The following is a 21,598-nucleotide window of genomic DNA, read 5'->3' as shown; positions in this document are numbered from 1 at the left end:
TTTGGAACTGCCAGAATCATTACACCTTTTTTTCAAGCATTCTGCCAGTTTTTGAGGATTTTGCCATTGTTCAGGGGTGAATTTCCAACACACTGGGGGTGCCAACTGCTCTAGATGCCTGCCCATATCCACCCATACTCCCTGCCACCCACAACTATACTGCCTCCGGGCAGATCTCCGGATGAGCTTCCTAAGTAGTTGTTTAACTTTAAGCAGAACTTGAAGTGCATTCAGGAGGCAGAACAACAGGACTATGCTGGTCTGAGTATCCCAAGGATATTCAATATCTTGGAGAGCTATTGTAATAAACTCGGAGGATAAGAGGGTGGTGAAGGAGGAAGGGAGAGTGATCAAGGAGGGTACAGGGGTGGTGAAGGAGAAAGGGAGAGTGATTAAGTAAGAAAAATTATCTTCCCCTTTCCCCTCCACAGATTGACTCCCTAATGAAAAAAGGCAACAGATACAATTGCTAATAGTTTCCAAAATACAGTTTCCAAAGTATAGAATCGAAGATGTTACTGAGTACAAATACCAGGTTAGAGTCATGGCCAGATATTTCATCATCTCATAAGCCACTGATACAACACACAGTACCATAACGGTCTGAAACCAGGGCCCGGAGAGGATAAACAACATGACAGAGAGCACATACGGAAAATAACGTGCTATAATACTCAATTTGGAAAACAGGCGCAGCACAGTTGAGATTAAAGCAATCAGCATTATGACAAGTGACTATTAAGCAGGTCTAATACTTATACCAATTTTAGTTTAACATACTCTGGTCAGATCTGCCGTTATCTCAACCTTTCGAGCCCCACGTTGGGCGCCAAAAAGACTGTCGTGGTTTAACCCGGCTGGCAGCTAAACACCACGCAGCCGTTCGCTCACCCTCCCCCCTCCCTCTCTGGGACGGGGGAGAGAAATGGAAAGTGAAGCTCGTGAGTTGAGATGAAGACAGTTTAATAAGACAGGAAAATAATAATAATAATAATAATAATAATACAATGATGATAATAGTACTACTACTAATAATATGTACAAACAAGTGATGCACAATGCAATTGCTCACCACCCGCTGACCGATGCCCAGCTTAACCCCGAGCAGTCCGGCCCCCTCCCCCCGGCTAGCCACCCCTATATATTGTTTAGCATGACGTCAGATGGTATGGAATACCCCTTTGGCTAGTTTGGGTCACCTGTCCTGGGTCTGTCCCCTCCCAGCTCTTACTGCACCCCCCCAGCCTGCCCGTTGGCAGGACAGAGCAAAGGCTGAGATGTCCTTGGCTTAGTATAAGCACTGCTCTGCAACAATTAAAGCATCGGGGTGTTATCAGCACTCTTCTCATTCTAAGCCAAAACACAGCATTCCACCAGCTACTAGGAAGAAAATTAATTCTGTGCTAACTGAAACCAGGACAGCATGGCACAGGAATGCAAAGAATTCTCACACTCAGTGCACTGGTGTGAGAAGAGAAATAAAGACAACCTGTGGCAAAGGGAGAGAGCCAGAGGAGAAAGCAGAGGGATGTAAAGTTCAACCAGGTGAAGCAACAGAGCGGAAAGCATGTTGGATGTCATTAATGACTCAGATTAGGAGGCTGGTTCGAACCACGCTGCTGTATCAGTCATGCAAAAAGCAAAGTTGTCCTCTGGCGAGGACATACCATCTGTCTCTTACATTTTCTCTTAGAGGTATCTTGCATTTGAAGATGGAGACTGAACACCTGGTTTCTGACCACGCCTTCAGTCCCGAAGTCTGTCACTCAGTGCTTCTAGGCATTTTAGTTGCTCATTCAGTTTCCTCCTAGTTGTGAGCATTTTTTCTGGCAATGGAGTAGATACATGTATATTTTCCACCAGAAACCATCCCTGCATAAATCTGAATGAATCATGATTCACTGTGCTAAGTAATACTTCATTTTATTATTAAGAAAATACTTGTCTAGTCCAATGCCCTCATAATGGGGTAACAAACTCCACAGAGTTTTCTATGAGAACACAAACAGAGTGGTTGGACTACCACCTTTTGCAGGGGCTTGCAGGATGAAATTTATTTATCCAAGTGCTCTCTTAATCAACTCCCAAGTGGGTTGGCAAACGTGTCAGATTTGTGTCTTAAATCAACTCCTGAGTGGGTTTGTCAGATTTGTGTCACACAGCCCAAATAGGCATAGTGCTAAGCAACATGTATTTTGAAACTCCCAGCACCACTCAGAGCTGAATTTCATTCCTATTCCTACAAATAATTTAGCATGTTATTTCAGAAGGTATGGTACCTATCAGAGAGAAAATCTCTAATACAGAAATGGCTTAGGTGTCATTAGATGTGGCTCTCCAAGGTGTTAGAGCTGCCTTTCACTACTCTTGACATTACAGATGAAGAAAATAGTACTGAGAGTAAAAAATATGGAGCCAATAAGATAGGTATTTAAGTTTTCTGTTTCATCACCTACATTTCATGTTCCCATCCCTTAGTTTCAAAAAGTTTGAGTTACTTTCCTGAATTGTTTTGTGAATTTGATCTTTTCAGAACCAGGGGGAAACTGTCCACTCTTGTGAGGTGTGCGTGGGCCTGTTTTTTAGAAATGATGAGCACCCACAGCTCCTGTTGGCATCAGAGAAAGCTGCAGTTGCCCAACAGCAATGAAAACCAGCCTGTGAAAAACTGCAAATGATTTAATATTGGAATAGGCTTGTTTGTTTGTTCAGATTTTTAAGCAAGTACTGGTAAATATTGCTTACCTGAGTATTAACCAAGCTGATCCTTAGGATATGCTATTTGGAAAAAAGATGGTTTCAGGTTTGGCTGTGAGGTTTCTGCTTCTCTTTTGATGCCATTTAACAGGATACTATTGCAGCATGAATCTGAGAGAAAATGGGATTTTTTTTTTAAAGGTCTGTTTCTCCTCGCTTGAACACTGTCATGCTAAGAACGCTGTGAGCATTGAGAGACAGAGAGAACAAAGCTCCATGACTGCAATGTTTGAAGGCTTTCTCTGAATGTATTGAATTCCACTAATGCCCCATATGTCAGAGAGAGATGAGAAAGTACAGTCTGATGTTAATACATATGATTCATCACACTGGCATAGGAGTATCTGTCTTTTCTGTATAATACAGCATAATAAAAACTCTGAAGTTTTAGTATAATTTTGATTGCAAACATTCTTGATCAATATACTTTTCCAAAATGTTTCTTCAGCTCCCCAAAGAACTGGACAGCTGAAACAACATTAGATATTGGACCATTCATAGCTCAGTTGTCAAAAGGAGAATTAAATGTACTTGCTGAAAAGGTATGTTTTTATTTTAACTTTTAATTTTGTAAGAGATAATGTTAGAATTTGGGTTTCACAGTTGAAATTATGTAACCTGAATATGTGGCCCTTTGCCCAAGGTATAACGTAGCACACACAGCAGTAACTGATATCCTCAGCATTGCACTTTGTAGTTTCTTTGCCCTCTTTAGTTCATATAATTTTACATTTTTTTATGCATAGGGGTAAACTATACTGGAATGAGGTTTCATTATTCTGCAGAAATATGTGAGCACAGTCAGCAATTTTTCCTCAGGAGATAATGCATATAATTGCCCGAATAGAATAGGACTTCTCAACTGAAAGGGAGGTGTCTAGCAGGGTGGAGGAAAGAGGTCAAAACATCACAAAAGCCTAAAAGAAAAGGTGAACAGGTAAAAAATATTCCTCATAATTTAATTGGGTACATATCCTTAATTCTTATATTTATCTGACAAATGTGAAACAAAATATTTTCCATACTCTATATCATGCAACAGAGGAGCTCGTTGCTACAGTAAGGTCTGGAGACAGTCTGCAGTCAGGCAGTTCTCACATGTTGCCAGAAGCTGAGAGGACATACAAGAGGAAGAATTGCCCTGAATTTGTTTTGTTTCTAACATTGCTTTTCTTTAAAGATCTTCCACTAACGTTTCAGAAGCAGCCAGTTTATTCTCCTTCTCTTGTGAAACATCTGCACAAATTGGAAGGAGGCTGAGCTGTTACTAACCCCTACTTCACTGAGGTCTGCAGGAGTCTCTCTCCAAAGCAATTTGTTTTAAAAGGGGGAAAGATGTTTTATTCATTGTTTTGCTTTCCTTTTGAAGTTCCAAGATATCATTTTGCAAATAGCAAAGACAGTCAGGCCAATTTCTTCAGCCAAAGAGCTTCTATCAACTGTATTTGAATCCGTCTCCAATGCCACTGCCAACACTGGACCACCTCTCATCAGACCAGGTGAGTGTTTCACCTGGTGTCTATGTGGTGTCAAAGTGCCAGATTTGCATTTGGGGCTCTGGTGGTATAGTTTAAACTGACTTTTCATTTTGACTTAGCCATTAAATGCATTCCAAGAGCAGGACAGTAAAAATTAAAGCAACTTAAAGTAACTTACCAAGGATGAGTCTTCTAGCTAAAACAGTGAGTGTGTAGCCATCTGATGCACTGACCAATTGCTGAAAACCTTGATCTCAGTACATGATTGCAGGGTTGACATCTCCTGGCATGTCTGCGAGTGCACAAAAGATTAATGACTTGTATTACAGTTTCCTGTTTATTTTGGCTTTTTTTGGCTTCCTTTGTAACAGAAATGAAACTCCTTGAATTAAGAAACAGTGGAGGTGACAAGTTACTGTTGTGCCAGAAGATTACACGTAGTTAATCCTTTGCCACACATGATTGTGTGTTGACTCAGCCGTTCTGAAATCTGACATCAGTGGTAGCACGGTGTTTTGTCTGTCCAAATGGGCAAAGTTTGTTATAATCTGAAATATATCTTAATTAGCAATCAGCCTACTAGAATCTCTAGTGACAAATGGATCATTTTCTTTGTAAAAAATGTATACTCTGACTATATTCTATTACAACAATTCCTTCTTTTATCTTAAATTCACCTAGGCAGAATTTTTAGGCCATGCTATCCTGTGCTGTGGAGAACAACAATGCTGTAGGGGAGACTTTTGAATACACTGCTTAGAATTTAGAGCCCAACAGTTTCAGGGTGGTTGGTACTATCTTTATGCCTTTGAAAACCTCCCCATCAGTTCTGTCCAACAGAATGCACGTCCAAGCTCTCACCTAGCCCTGTGCCTGCATGGAAATGCCCCCACTTGTATAACAGCAATTCTGAATGATGACTGGTGTCCCTTACAATGCTGTATTCATGCACAGAGGGAGGTAGAAAGTGTTATACAGAGCTGTATTTTTGCATTGCCTGAACAAAACTATGACCTCTGTTGAGCAGAGAAGTCATTACACATTTTGCATGCTTAAAAAATGCAGGATCAAGCTGGTAGAGTAGCAGAGTCAAGCTGAATGGATCAAATTCACTCTTCCCTGAACAAATAAACCACCAGATCATTAACTGTTAAGAAATTAATTAAGAAATGTGTAGGCCTGGGCCACAGGATTAAAGGTTCAGCATCGGATGTTTCAGCACATTTCTGTCCTCACAGACGATTTTTTAGAACTCTGGATCACAACATACAAATCCCAAAGGCTTCTCTAATCAAACTTCTGTCCTGTGCAGTTGCAGAGCTTACTTGCACTGCAAGACCAACATAAACTTGCCAGTGAAACTAATGATCTTTGTCAAAGGATAACAGGGTTCCATGGCTGCTCACTCTTCACTCAGGGTGTGCTGGCTTAGCTGGGGGCAATAGTGGAAGATGAGAAATGGAGGGATTGCTTGTTCTGGTCCAAGAAATTCTGCAGTCCAAGTGTAGTATTGAAGTTCTGTTACCAATCATAATCTTATCAACTCCACAGAGCTCACACAGTAGTTTCAGTAAGGAATGAAGTTTTCTATCTGACTTCTATATCACTAGAAAATTGACTACTAGGAAAGTGGCTCTAGAATGACATGGATGGCTCTCCATGCTACCAACCTGCTATTTAACATTTCCTACTGTCTGGTTGTGAGTGAATCGTAACAAAAGTAATAATTACAGTGACAGTTCTTACATCTATGCCTACGCCAAAGAAAAAGCACAGGTGATGCTTAAAGCAGATTGGAGCATATGAGGGCAAAACTCATTTGTTTAAGGCAAGTTGGAGCATACAAGGAATCATCTGTCCAAAATGCTACCAGAATGGAGCAGCAGTGGTGGAAAAAGAATTCAAGTTGCTTACTTCACAGCACTGAGATGTTATAATATATTACCTTTTACCATATTATAATATGTTCATCAAACTAAATATGATTATATAGTAGAAGGAAGAATGAAATAGCATCAGATACAGGAAGTAAAGCCAGGAGACTAATTAGTATTTCCCTCTGTAATAGTGCCAAAGTATCTGGTATGTTGCAAATAATAAAATCAATATTTTTTTCCATGAACAAAAAATAATAGGTTTTCACGACTTGGGGAAGGGAACTGCATTGTGTCTGGATGCCAGTATTTACATGAGAAAAGCTGACCTTTTTGCAGCATGGGAAAGTGAAACAATGCAGCTTCACAGGAGAGCACATACAGAGAGAGCAGAACATCAGCTGGTACACTGCAAGCTGAACAACATTTTCGTTTGCTCAACAGATTCAATCTTTTCAGTGTTCTACCCACTATTGCAGCTTCCTTTGATGCAAATAAATCCCTCCTCTGCCTCCTTTCAAAGTACAAATCTACTTTGTACATCCTCGCTTTATTTATCTGTGGGAGCTTAGCTCAGACATAGCATCTGTGAAACTCTTGATTTTTACTGGTAATGACCATATCTGAAGACATGTAAAGATTATTTGGTTTAGGTCATTATTTAATAAGGTTTTCCTAAATTAGTGACAGGAGAAAGAGAAGTAAGTGAGAACATTAGGATTCCAGTTTCTTCTTTCCATCAATATTAGATGTAGATTACAAAGACCAGGTTTTGTTAAAAGTCACACTGGAAAATGTTTCATTTGATCATGCATGGGTCCAGAACCTGCCCATAAATCAGATTTTTAAATGCAGGTTGTCTGTCCAAACAGTTGTGCTCTAAGTGAGCCACTCTTTCTCATTCTTGACATTTTAACAACCTGCTTGATACAGAGAACAAGCACCGTGCTCCTCTGACACATCCAGTTTCTGTCTTCACCTTGTTTAAATGTCAGGCAAGTCTTACAAGCCATACATCTCTGTCACAGTACTTTAGCATGAAGGGGCCCCTTGTGGTTGTTACTTTCTTATGGAGCTGGGTTCATATATGTGCTGGTTGAATGTGAAGTTCATTCAACTGCAGCTTTTCTGGGAGATCAGGGGTTTCCACTGGAAGGAGGCTTCCACTGAGGCTGTTGCAGAAGTCTGTGTTTCGGTCCTACTGCAGCATGGCCCCCAGTGAGCAGTGCTTTTACCGCAGACTAAGCCCTTGTCTGGGTTTTGCTTCCTTTACAGAACTGGACTTGAAAGAAACTTGGAACATCTTGGTTGCTCTTAGCACTGTACGCATTCAGTTTTTAGTGTTTTTAGTGTTTGTTTTTTTTCCCCTGGCATTGTATATTGTAACTGTTCTGAAACACAGCTACTCCTCTTTTCCAGCATGCACTGCCTTTGGAGGACAAAGAATGTACCTGATTTTTTGCAAATTAGGCAAATTCTGCTTTTGTATCCACTACATCAATGATGTAAATATTTAAAGAAATAATTTCATTGTAAGATAATTAGTTAATCAATATCACATTGGCTGCAGTTAATTCAGTCTGTCAGCCTCTTAAATTTTCCTATTGGTGAATTTCTTTTTTGCAGTCTCCTTGAGGAAAATTCTTAGTATTTCACTTTTTTTTTCCAGATTGCCTGGGAACCAGAGCCCCTTCTTCAGATGAAATTATTAAATTAGGAGAAGCAAATGTCTATTGGTCAGTTCAGGAACTGAAATGCATGGATGCAAGGACTTTTGACAAAAATGTGGAACGTCTTGGGACTGTCTCTGGTTTTAACAGCTCACAGCTTATGGTGTTGAAGGAAAAAGCCAAGCAGGTAACTGTACTGTCTGTGAAAGAAAATTAAATCCATAATTTGACTTGCTGTTATTGAACTATGCAGTTCTAAAATAACTGTGTTATAGCAATGTCACTATTACTGCAGGAATATCTATTGCTTATTGGAAAAATAATGTGAGATTGTGATAGAAGGCTATTGTCTTGCTTTAGAGTCAACAGGCAAGTTGTTCTGAGCTATTGGCTGCTGAAAAACTTGAGTGCTTTTGCTTTCCAATGGCTTTTTGGTTGCTTGCTCCTTGCTTTTCTTTTATAAATGAAAAACCAGCAAGCTGTCCTATGGGATTTTGGTTGGCCTGCTGAGAATTCAGCTTAGAGTGTTCAAGTGTCTACATCTACGTTAAATACAGTTTATGGTGGCATAAAACCAAGTGGACCAAGAGGGTATTTAGCTGGGTAAGTAACAGGTCTCTGCCCTGGGCACAGGCTATACCCGATGCCCATGATGTTTGCCAGAGCACAGGCCATGGTTGTGTGATGCCAGCTCTGTGCCCTGTGTCCGGGGCCACCATCAGCAGGCTGCCTGGGTGCTGATCACTGCTGCCTTGGCCAGCTGTGGACTCCTGGAAGCCACACCTCACCCCATCCCTGGCACTGGTGAGCTCCTGGAGGTGATCTCCTTGTACTGCTTCCTGGTATTGTCACAAACAGACTTTTGATTCAGCCAAAAAAAGCCTTTGGGTGTAGTGAAACCATTTGTTTTGGCTGCAGAAGACCCAGAGGTGAAGAGGTTACCGAGCCCAGGCTGTCTTCAGCTGTATGTCACCAGCATCTGATGGAGGCTGTCTGCTCTCTGTCTCCATCTCTTCATGGCTAGCTACTTCTGAATCCCATTCTACCAAAATGATCCAACCCTTAACAAGTTGTTTTTATGGTTCGCTCTGACAGAACAAGGGTAGGAAGCATCTACAAGTCCAGTTGGCTGCCACTAGGATCAGTGCAGATGCTTGGAGATCTAAGGGCTGGGACAAGGGTCAAGGTGGGCCTGGGCAGTATCTTTGTAATCACGAGTTGCAGTCAGAGCAGTGGCTCTGACCATGACCTTTGGGTAAATAAGGCTGAAAGTGCAATTTTTAGAAGTGCAGCTCAGCTTTTAAAACTCTTAAACTACAGGTGCTCGAAGGGAGAGAGCACTGGTCAGATTTCTGAAAGCTGACAGTGACTGCAGTTCTGTTTCTGCTGCCGTGCTGGGGTAGGACAACAGCCCCCCGTGTCAAATTCTTTCATCCCAAGACAGCCTTCCTCTGTCAACATGGAGATGTGTGGGTAGGAAAAGGGAAAAAAAATCCTAGAAGGTGAATGCTACTTTTATTATCTGAGATGGTGGAAACTAAAGTGTTTTACAGCAGTGCAATGTAACAGCGTGCTTACAGAGTGATAGCTTCTCTAGAGAAATTGTCTACAAGGTTAATATGCTCCTAGCCTAGCTGTATTCAATGCAATGACACTGAAAGATACACAGATCTGTAGTGCACTGAATTTTGTATATTGGGTCTTTGTGGTAAGACAGACTGCTGCTGGATAAGGACAGACTTCCTATATATTAATTTGTGGAACAGACTTTAGTGTTACACTGAACACCAAGCATGAGAAATCAAATAGTACAGGCAAAGACTACAGCTCTCTGACATTATAAGATGCTGTTATATTATTAACTAAAGGGCATCTTTGATTAAATGTTTGATTAAACCAGCTTTAATTTCTCCTAAATTGATTTATTTACTCCAAAATAAACTACATACTACCCATGGTCCCAAACTAATTCAAAAACCTAGTTATCAGATTGGGTCTTAATGAAAGTAAGCAGCTTAGCTCACTTGGAAGTGGAAGGTCTCCAGGCTCTGTGATAGTAACAGATGTATGGATTTGCATTCTCTAGGTGAATGAGGACAAAGGAGTGGTTCAGTTTTCATGTGTTGTGTTATTTATACCATTATGTCTGAGATTTCATCCAGCGCTGTCAGATGATGCTATTTATGAAACAGCTCAAACCCCGTATTTTATGACCTAGATCAGGAAACAGACACACAACATTTTTAACTGTATGTGTTTTGTGTACCTCTTAAACTAGAGAATTAGGAGCTTTAAAATCAGGATAATGTTTTTTACTGTCTCTTTTCCTTGGAAAAGACTGAAATTTCCCAGGCTTAAGCCCCTGTTCTGTTTCTTTATGATATCGTAAAACCAGCATAAAAGATCCAGTGGAAACTCAGTCAGGAGATGCAGGTCCAGCAAAAGCCTCTCTTAAGCAAATCTTTAACCCAAGGGTCATAGTTGAGAAGAAACACCTCAGCAGCCTTGCGGCTGCTCTGTCTCAGATGTGCACATTGGTATGAACAGCACATAGTCAGCAACTCTGGGTGAGGATTATTTTATTCCAGAGGTCTGGCCCTTTGTGGGTTGTACAGCACCACATGTATCTTACGGTGCAAACACTATTTAGTAGGCAAGTACAGAGAGATTCCTTCAGTGAGTCCTCACTAGCATTCACCCTTCCAGCTTTTTGAACAAAAGTTAGATCGTGGCAATCCTGAAAATAGAAGAAGTTTTTCCATGGAATGGTCAGCTTAGCCCAGGTCTGGCTTTTTACATTTATTTCTCTAGATGAAGTTAGCAGCACAATCATGTACTCGAAAATTTCCCTGTACCAACTAACATATTGCAACGTTGCTGAAGTATCTGAGACCTTTAAAGGGAACTTTTTTTCTTATACCTGTCTTGTTCAAGTTACTCCCTTTAGCCAGAACCTAGCATACTTTGTTTTTTTTGTTGTTTTTTTTTTTTTACAAAGGCAGTTGGCCACATCCTGCACGTCCTGAGAGATACTGCCCACCAACTATCAGCCAAATATTATTGACAGCTCCAGGTTCTGCAAATCCAGCTCTTGATGCCCTTTTGTTATTCCTTATCCAGACAGATCTTTTCCTGTAATCAAAATTTCCTTGGGGCTGGTCTGTAATAGCTTCTTAGTGACTGTAACTATATCACAGATAAAACTAGAAGCAGAACTCAATTTAAATACATTGGTATCGATATTTTAGATAAGCTAACTATTGTTAATGCAGAACCTTCAAAACCTTCACAATATCCGGTCTCCGCATTCTGTGTGCAAAGAAGCCTACATCAGGTACTGGGACTTTTAAAACCAAAGTTTTGGGAATGGTTTACCTACAGTAAGATTCACAATGATCTAACAGATGCTGTACATTAATGAATCTGTTCTAAAGGTTTGGGGATCACTGTCAGGCTGGAAGAGTTACCATATTGTTTCTCTGGGGCGCATTGCTCTAGCACTCACTGAAGATGAAATTGAAGAGCTGGATTTACATCTGATCGACACCATTTCTGTACTGAGTCAGCAAACAGAATGGACTCCTACCCAAGTAAGTACATTATTGAATTTACTACTGGATTCGTAGTAAATTCTAGGACTTGAGTCCTAGAGGACCCCTTTTTGGGACTCAAGTCCTAGAATCACCCAGGAAACTGATACAGCCACCCCCACCACTCCCTGCTGGTTGTCTTCAGCCTTGGCCCCTGCAAACAAGGGCTGGTAGGTCAGCACTGATGTCTGCCTGGCTGTTGGCTTCTCTGGTGAGATGGCCAAGAGGACATCAATAAGTATTAATTGTAGTGATGACCAACCTGTTCTTTAACACTTGCCCACCAAGTAATAGAAGAGGGTCAGCAGTTATTAGCAAATATGCCATTTGGATACTATGCTCTTCTCATATCCCTCTCCTTGAATAACTTCTAGTTATGTCAATGGGCTTTGATATTAAAATGAGAGAAAGTTATAGGTTTTTATTTGTCTATGTAATTGGTGGCATATTTCTGATTTACCACTCAGTTGCACAGATGCTGGCATGGTGGCATCCAGCTTTGGCAGGGTATCACAAGTCTGCTTAATAGATTCAATTTCTGAGGAGCATTATCAGAAGGAAGCACTTGGGAGGATTTTATACAATAATAGTTGGCTTTTGAGATTTCTTGCTGTCAGTAAGAGTAGCAACTTAAAAGAGATTAATCTCACCCAACTTCAACTGTCTAAAAGACAGGCAGCTAGTTTAAGCTAGTCATTGCAGCTCACCATCTCAGATACATTAGGATCCCTTGGAAGACTAGTTTCTTCCACTGACTTTGGTGGCCTATTTAAGCTAGACATGCAGTTTGTAAATGGTCAGTTTAGGATGAGCACCATCCTAAGTGATTTAGGTTTGCAAAGACATTTTGGCACCTACATCCCATTCACATCTGAATCTTAGTCCTAAACACAGGTCACCATCTATATGTGACACTTATATCAGGTTGTCCTGCCTTATTTTAGAAAACCTAAAAATTTCATGTTGATCCCTTTGAGTAATTGGCATTTCTTTCGAACAATTTAATTGAATTGGGCAGTTCTGTTAGGCATTTCAATGCACATTTCTTCTGGGGAAGTGGTCCATTGTGACCCAGCACAAGACACACTGAATTCTTTTAACTTGTTTTCATTTCAGAAGTGGCCATGTTGTAACCATGCTCTGCTTAGATGCCTCACAGAGGTGGTGCCTGTTCTAAAGGCCATACAAAACTCCATTTAATTATGTTGGGGTGGCTCCATTGTAACACTCCATAGTTTCCAGTAAGACTTTGAGCTTCTAATACCAAAACCTTCAATTATGTTCACTCTGTTCATGCCTAGTATCTTACTATTTTTGCAGGCAAGATCTATTTTGCACAGTTTTCTAGAAGACTCTGGCCAGACAATGAGTACTTTAAAAAGCTTTGATTTAGTTGGATTAGGAGCTATTCTCTGTGTTCTGAACTCCACAGAAACCATGTCCATAAGGAGCGTTGAATTCAGGTACTGCATTTGATACTTATGAAATATGTACTAGTATCTCTATTGACAAAATGCAGTTTGTTTTCCTTTGAGATTTCCAGAGCCTAAAGGCCTCTTTTAGTTTGCACTTTATATGTTTTAAGAAAGGCAATAGATGTGATGGAAAGCATACAGTAGCTGTTTAAAATATAATCCATTTTAGATTTTCTCTACCATTTATATCTCACCAGTCAAATATTGCACTGAGAAACTTGGGCTTTTGCTCAAAGCATTAAACATTTCTGTGCAGCATTTGTACATATATTTTTAACTTGAAAAGAGGTTTACAGTCTTGCTACTGCAGACTAAGTATGTTCCAAGCACTTTTAATATTGCATGTGATTGCAGCATGTCATATTAACCTTGTTGCCTTTTGCAGTGCTGCTGTTGCAAGAATTGGCCTGTTGCTGTGTAGCACTCCTGTTCTGAGGCAGTTTAAGAAGATGGCAGAGTCTGTGTTTGGAACTGCAACCAGCTGGAATGGCTCTGTATTACAGGAGATTGGCACTATAGCAGGTAACAAACTTCAGACTAGAGATGGTAATAGTTGTGAAGAAGTATTATTGAGCATTAGGAGACAGGTTCATGTAGTAATGCATTTTTCTAGACTGGCAAAATATATCTTCCAGGGAGGAGTCATCTGCAGGGATGGATGTTCAGCAATTTCTGTAGTGCTAAGGAAAAGTCGTGGTAGCCTCCATAAGGTGCCTCCCATTGTGCTTTTTTTAAACTTTCCATTAATTTCACTTAATGCTTCCTAAGACTTCTTGTATCAGAAGAAGCTGTGAAGCAGCATTCCTGAATAACACTGCTTGTATTTTTGTAGATTTAAACACATCTCCCCTCAACTGTCTCTTTTAGAAGCAAAAGAGTTATTTAATGGTCCCTTGGGTAGTACAGGTTCCGTACCGATAGCTAAGGTCGGATTATTTCTAATATTTGAATATAATGAAAGAGGCGACAAAAAAAAAGAACTGGTATTTTTTTATGAAACACTGAAGAAATACATTTATTAGATATTTTGTGCAAGAGCTTAAAATTTGTGTTAGCTTAAAAGTCAGTCTAATAAAAAACATATTACCTTTGCAGGTGGTTTGAATGAGGATGAATTAAAAGCTTTTGATAAAAACCTGATGCCATATTTCCAGCCAATAGCAATAAGCCACATACCTGGTGAAATTTTCCAAGTAAGAGCTTTATTAGTGAAGAAGAAACCAAACGTATGTAATTTCTACTCTCTTATGAATGAACTGCAGCACTGATTTATGGTTTGGCTTGGGGTTTCAGCAAAAATTTTTCTGCGGTCTGTTAAGTGAGAGACAGTCAAAGATCTGAAACATTAACTTTCAACTATATCATCTGTATTTGTGATGAACATAAAATATGTTAAACAAGCTTTTTTTTTTTTTTTTTTTTCTCCTTCAAATGCATCCCAAGGGAAAATAAAAGATCTAGGGTCAGAAAGCACAGAAAGGACTCTTTCTTCTGACACTGTATTCAGATCTGAGCTTTCTTCTGTTTATTAACATTTGCAGAGATGCTATCACAGCTACACATTTCTCTGCTTGACTACCTAAGAGCCTTTTTATTATCTTAAAATCTGGCACCATTCTCCGGAGTTGGCTCTGAGAAACAGATTGTACAAGCAGATACAGATCAGAAAGGAATTACATCTAATTAAACCTGTTCTGAATGTGGACCAGAAATTAGAACATGGATCTTGAGATCATTGCCCCAGACATTATTTGACTTAGTGACAAGATTAATATTCTGCCTAGGCTGGTCTCTGTCAGATGCCTGGGCAGGCAATATACTTCTGGACAGATGAGCTAAACAGATAGTTAACTGTGTCAGGTTCCATAAATGAGAAAAACTCCTTGAACACTGTTCTGCACAGTACCACCAACAGTTTAGATAAGCTTGAGATGTCCTTAGTCAAACTATCTCTCTGGAAAACGGGCAAAGCTGAGGGTCTACATCATGTAAAATTTCTTTCAAATAACATACATTTTTGTTAGTAAGAATAGTAATGATACTACAAAAGGTGCTTAACAAATAACAAGCAAGCTTCCCAGAACAGTTTTCTGCCTTTGAAAGATTCAAAGCAGAATTTGTGTTTACACAGGTCTTGTATAGGGCTGCATACATTATTCAGCTTTTGATTTATGAAAAATTACATGGTATTATGGACCTTAATTTAGTTTAAAAGTGGCTTATCTCAACATTTCTGGACTGACAGGCATTTATTTGAGCTTACTAGTTTTAAAATAGTACACCATTTGCTAGATAATGAAAATCTGGGAAGGGTTTACTCCATTGTCTGACCTACTTGGAAGGGGAATATAGTCCCTTACAAAGATGAAGTAGAACCTGGATGCAGAACTGTTGCAGCACAGACAGCATGTTGTACAGGAAGGCTGCAATTCTGCTGACTGCAGATCGTTAGCTGGAATACAAGCCATCCAGCATGGCCAATACATGCAGGCTTTAACGACTGATTAATTTCTGTGTGATACAAATACTGTAAAATTATGATTTTCGTGTTCCTTTTTAAACACAAGTTTTAATATGACCAAAGCTGGAAGATTTACAGTCTAAAAGAGGAAAATGAATAATGAGATTGAAACATATTACTTTTTTATCTCACTGCTCTACTGATAACTCAAATCAAAGGTCAAACATAGGTTTAAGAGAGTTCGCTTGGGAACAGATATAAGAGGAAACAAATGAAAACACAAGAGGATGCACAGCATCATCAGTCTTTGGACATATCAGAAAATAACATATCAAAAAAACTCCAGTTATGTGTTGAAGCAGTGTCCAATATAGTGTTGGCACAGAAAGCCTCTCAAGCTTTCAGACCCAAGCAGCCAAGACAAGGGCGTAAGATAGGCGAGTAGCCAGTGAAGTAAATGAACAAAAAGGTATTTCTAAGCTCTGTATTTCTATAGAAATACAATGTTGAAGGCTGTTTCCCCTCATTCCAAAGGCAAAATAGTGATTCCTTACCAGTGTTGGAGCCACTAGTCTATCAGCAGCTTAAATGACTTTCTGACTTTTTCCTCCCAGGCATTGTCCCCAGAACAAATAGCAAACCTGGGCCCTGAAAATGCTGCCATGGTTACAGGACCTCAGCGTAAGCATCTGACTGTATCACAGCTTCAGAGCCTTCAGCTGGCGCTGGATGGAGCCAGGACAAGCACCCCAGAGGCACCCAGCACAGCTTGTGCACCCCCAGTGGGGCAGACCCCAGCTCCAGGCGGTGAGTGCAGCCACTCCCCTCTCCTGCTTAGAAGGGAGGCCACTGGTGCACAAGTGGGACAGGTATCTCAGCACCCACCAGGATCATTCACATCTTCTGAGGGTAGACTAGAGTGAATTTTCTAATCAACTTTTTAACTCAGGCTTCCAATCATGCACCTGGCCAAGAGGAGCAGCAAGGATGGTATTGGATTTATCCACAGCAAGAGATAATGGAGGAAGATAAATCAGCTGTCTAGCACATCACATTGTGCTAAGCACCAGCTTATGTAGAATGTAGTCCAAAGCAGTGATCTTTCCCCTCTTCTTTGTTCCCATATTCTTTGCCTAAATAATTTAGAGCAGGTTCCTCCACCTCTGGACCTTCAGATCACAACCTTTATCTGCAGCAGAACCTGGTTTGCAGAGCTGCAAGTGGGAAAGGAGGTAGCACTGGGGTGGATTAGCACCTTTACCCAGACTTGACCTTGGGCCCCTGGAGTATTTTTTTCTTCTGTTCCCATCCCATTTGGAATGAAAGCCTATTAGTACCTAGGCTTCTCAGTTTAACTTACTACTTCTCCATATTGCAGTTTATACTGGGCAAGTTATGTTGGCAAGTGTATTAATGGACATTTTACATTTAGTGGTATTTTACACAGTCAAGCCAGTTTTGAGAAGTTATTGCTGTCAGACAGCAAATATTGTTCTTTCCACTGCCGCCAGTGAGAGAGAAGCTGTGAAGAAAAGACAGGGATGCCGAGGTGCTAAAATAGCAGTAAAGGTGGCTAAATTACTCTGATGCCCTTGCAGGAATTAGAGCAGGTCTTCCTGGAAGCAGATGAACTGTGCTCTCAGCCCAGATCTCTCATGCACATGACACGTTTCCCCTGTAGATATGCCAAAAGGAGGAGTTTCCTGGGTAAAGATCACCTGGGTTCTTAAGCTCCTCATTCGTTATTCCGAGTATACTTCTCATTCTGTACTACCCCTATGGAATGCTTCTTTTCAGAACTGTGTGTGTTAAACTGAAGTTGACCATTCTGAATTGTATCATTTTTAGAGCTGCTGAATCTCATTGGGAGGATTGAAATTTTGGATTTTGCTGCTCCTCTCTATGCTGGCTTAGGTAAAACTGCACTATTCTGAACTGTGTCACAACACTAAGGCATAAAGCTTTCTGTTTTTTAGGTGCTCCCTGTTTGAGTGGCTTCAGCATGTGGTTGTGTGCCATGTTCATGCTGTGCATGCTTTCCTGAATCTATCATTGCTAAGCTCGTGGTAAGTTTTATTTCAGTTGGAAGTATCTTTATAATAGAGACACAGTTCATCTGCAATAGTGATGGCTTAACACTTACACAACAGTGTGAAGGACTGAGAGATCCCCTTCCTGCTTTGAATACAGAGATAACAATTTCTGAATAACTTTTTTGTATTTTATGTACCTCTCTTAGACTATCTTTGACCCTAATCAAGGGGAAAACATTTTATCTCGTGTTTACTGTAAGGCCAGCCTTAAAAAAAAAAAAAGTATATTTAAAATTCCATGCAACACCAATCCATTAGTGCATTTTATTTGGAGCATGTTGTCAGTATTAAGCTGTATTTCGCTTGTTCCAGTCCATTGATAAGATTTTATTCCACAACTGCTGTGATAACCTCCAGCTAAATGAATGTTGCCATTAACTGTTGAGGGGATATTACAATTTTGACAGAACAAAATTTAACAAGAGCACTGGTGGGCTTATGTTATAAATGCTAGTTAAGCAAAGAAACCCTGAGTGTAACACCAGAGCATTTAAAGACTGCAAACCAAGGTATGTCAAGAGATTTCATTTTTTTTTCTTTGCTTTTTGATTTTCAGTGTCCTGGAGCTTACAAAGCAGATACTAAAGAGATGCAGCTCAGCACAAATAGTAGAATGAAGAGGTTTTCAAATGCCTGAGTACAACCTGATTAATTTCTTAAAAGCAACACCTTCATCCATCATTGTGATGTGAAGTATCCCCTTTTTCTTGCTTTACCATTAATGAGTAACACAGGAGTTCCCTCCAAGTGCTTCAGAACACATTTAAAAACTGGAAATGCCTTATGTGTGTCATGAGAAAAAAACTTATGCAGTCCTTTTTATGTTGATTAATTTGATTACACTATTTTATCCATCTGTTCGGTTTTCTTTTTATACTTTGAATCATTCCTCAGGACAGAGGCTGTCTTTCTGTGTGACATAGTAGAAACCATGCTGAAAGTTACTGCTGTTGCAATAAAATAATTTCATCTCTGGGATGCTGGTTTAAATCCTGCTCAGCTAAGAAGTGGTCCTGTGTGAAATACCTTTCAAACTTTTATTTGTATTTCTTTGTGGCAAACATCAGACCTAGCTTCTTAGTACTGAAAGCAGATTTAATTTTCCTGTGGGTGGGGAAGGGATAGGATCAGGGCTGGAAGGAAGAGGCTCCCAGCTTCTGCTAGGGAAGAGCAAGTGTTTGCTGTTGCTGCTGGGAATAACAGCTTCCACTCCATCCCCAGATAGTCTGTAATTCCTGCAGCAGCAGAAGCCAGCCTGATTTTCAGGGCTTTGTTATTGGCAAAGGAAGCAGTAAGAGCATGGCCGTTTTTCACCCCCTCCTGTTCCCTCTTGCCCTGTAGCAATCTGTTTCTCTCTGAACTGCATTTGCCTATCTTTAACCCTAGCAAATATGACGTGATGTTACAAGTACTACTACGCTGTATTTTATAAGCAAAGAACTATTATTGTTGCAAATTGCCTTGCACCCTCTTCTCTAGTGCCAGTGATAAAATTCTAGCTTGTTCCCAGTGCATTTTCTTTTCTGCGTGTGAACAGTAGATTGCAGCATTTACTTAAATAGAAAGAAATTTGTACGATCCCAGCAAGTACATGCAAACACCCACCAAAAACCAAAAATGCTTTAATCGATCAAATACATTATGAAGATTTATCTGTTTTCTCATCTTAAAAAGTCATGCCTCATTTAGATGTGAAAGTACTAAAAGGTTGTTTAATTTCTAGAAATTACTTGACCTGAATTCTGTGTGTATTTCAGTGAAGATGCAGGAGAATATTTTCATAGTCAAGACGAGAGTCAGCGTTTCCAGTTCAGCTGCGTAAGTCAGATACGTGACTTAGCTATATCAAGCACTTCAAAAATCCATATGAGCTGAAAATGATCTTCTGTCAATGTACCTGGTAGTGATTCTGTCTGCAATTATGTGAGTCAGAGTTCAGCTTTTAATTGGAGCAGGAGTGAGCTCTTTGTTTTGTGCCATCTGTGCTGTGATTTTTTTCAAGCACAAGTGCTCTTAAATAGCTGAACTCCTTGATTATTTATTTGTTTTATTAAATTAATAATTATGTTAATATCTGGCATTGCATTTACACTTAGTCAAAGACATCTATTTCTTACAAGAGTAGCGTAGAAAAGTAAATGCAGAGCACCTACTTAATGTCATACTTGGTTCATGGTGAGAGGACAAGCCCTTTTTGGTTTGTGCGATGGTGTGAGCATCTTGGATGGTGAGTATTGGAGAAATGCTATTTTACTTTTTCTAGTGCACCTCTTACAAAGATAACTGATATAACGGTTCATTCTGCAAAAACTGTGGTTCGTGAGATGCCTTCCTCAAAACTCTTGAAAATGATCATCTGTGAAGAGAATGGGTGGGGAGGAGAGAGTTAGAGAGCAGTAGTGTGCACAGCATCTAGTCTGCTGTCCATGTAAGTAATCAGCTGTCCATTCAAAATCTGTCATGATTCCATTGCTAAGAAGAAACTGAAACACATACACTTTCCTTTTTACTCCTATAAACCACAGAATCGCTTACTGCAGGCATCCGTGCCATATGATACTGCTAGCCACAAGCGCCTGTCACCAGTGCTGCTGTGTATTATATACAAAATACCCATTCTCTGGCATGTGTTCGTGGGAAAGATGTCTCACACTCCCCCTTTTTTCATACTGCCAAGGCTTTTGCCAGAGAAATGCTGTATAAAGTTTTCTTTGATCCTTAAAGAAATGTTGCTGTTTGTTTTAGATGTGGGTAACATTTGTTTACACCAAGCTTAATTTTCCCCATCCCCTTTTAGTTTTAACACTCTTTTTATGCTTTTCTCAAATCAAAATCAGACTAATGCAGAAATCTGCTGTTGAATATGTCACGACACTAATTTTCTGCATACTCTGAATATTGCAGCTCTCCTCTCCACGTGTGCCTACTCTGATGGTTGCTAGGCATTGCTGTACATCCTGCAGGATATACGTCTGACTGTTGCCAGTCTGACATGACTCTGGTGTAGGCCAAGCTCCTCCGAGTGTTATGAACCACGTGACAAGTGGCTGTGTCCAGCAGGATGTCAGAGGAGGTATTTCATGTAATTCATTTGATGGGAAGTAGGATTGTTAAGGGTCAGACAGAAAGAAATACTCTGTTGGCTTGTTATTTCGGTGCCTGCCACCTTTGTGTCCAGAATCATGTTTAGAAATGAAAAAAGGGCTACTTGTTTGGGGTCCCTAGTGGAAAAATTATCCCTAACACCTGGCATTGGGGAAATCCCACATTTCTGGTATCTTTAAATCCCTGAAGATAAGGAAACAACTACATATCCACAGTGTCTGAAAGATGTCCCTCTAAAGCAGACATTATGGCTGTCGTTTTTGTGCAGTACATGGAATGCTTGACTCCCAGTGATCTCAATCTGTCACATCAGGACTAACCAACACCTATCAGTGTGAGGCTCTAAAGAGACCACTTTAAAGAAAAAAAAAAAAAAAAGTCATCCTTCTTTAATTTTAAAATTAAAACGCCATTTATGCTTCTGTATAATGCTCAAATACTCCAGGGGCAATTACACACTGCATTATGGCAGATTTAATTTACCACTTGACTGCTGTGCGTGTTTTAGGATCATCACCACAGATTGCAAGTCCCATCCTGTTCAACTGGGGCTTTGTTAGAAGTCCCATTCTGTTCACCCATGCTGCAGCAGTTGTGAGCCACTCCTTCCAGGTGTACCAGCCAAATGTATCTAGGGCTAGCAGGGAGATCCTCCTAACTCACTTATTTTGCTACTGACAAATAGGCAAGGAATCAAACAGTTGCCTGGAATGAGTCATGTGAGTAGATAATCCCCACTGACCGTAGCTCACATGCTGGTGTTCTGGCTCTTACTGCGTTGTGGTGGTCGTAGATGCCTCGTTCTGCTTCAGAGTATGCCAGTTATGGAAGATCAATTGAGGAACAGTAACTTGTTAAATTGCAGTACTGTGTTCCCTTATGATAGGCTGCCATCCTTAGAGAAAAGTAGAAATCAAATAATGTCTTCCCCTTTTTTCCCCTTCAAAAAACAAAAACAAAACAAACAGAAAACTACACAAACTTGATATTTTAGGCTAATATGCAGCTGGAAGCAATGTGATATCTTTATCTCAATGATAATGTTTTTGATAACATTTTGATAATGTTTTTGATAACATTTTGATAATGTTTATT

At 40.1% G+C, this 21,598-nt stretch overlaps 1 protein-coding gene across 1 annotated transcript in view; it reads left to right on the top strand.

Moving 5' to 3' along the window:
- The window catches only part of OTOA (otoancorin), a 48,757-nt gene that overhangs the window by 23,447 nt on the left and 3,712 nt on the right, over window positions 1–21,598 (top strand). Inside the window, exons 22-31 of the mRNA XM_084536583.1 lie at window positions 3,206–3,299; window positions 4,127–4,256; window positions 7,779–7,966; window positions 11,214–11,369; window positions 12,690–12,832; window positions 13,230–13,366; window positions 13,940–14,037; window positions 15,920–16,112; window positions 17,282–17,371; window positions 17,955–20,471. Coding sequence (XP_084392709.1) covers window positions 3,206–3,299; window positions 4,127–4,256; window positions 7,779–7,966; window positions 11,214–11,369; window positions 12,690–12,832; window positions 13,230–13,366; window positions 13,940–14,037; window positions 15,920–16,112; window positions 17,282–17,349 — 1,207 coding nt within the window. The 3' untranslated portion in view covers window positions 17,350–17,371; window positions 17,955–20,471. The remainder of the gene's footprint in view (window positions 1–3,205; window positions 3,300–4,126; window positions 4,257–7,778; window positions 7,967–11,213; window positions 11,370–12,689; window positions 12,833–13,229; window positions 13,367–13,939; window positions 14,038–15,919; window positions 16,113–17,281; window positions 17,372–17,954; window positions 20,472–21,598) is intronic.

The sequence above is a fragment of the Aythya ferina genome (assembly GCF_964211825.1).
Source record: "Aythya ferina genome assembly, chromosome: 15".
Taxonomy (NCBI): Eukaryota; Metazoa; Chordata; class Aves; order Anseriformes; family Anatidae; genus Aythya; species Aythya ferina.
Note: the sequence above shows the minus strand (reverse complement) of the source record. Positions and strands in the feature narration are given on the sequence as shown.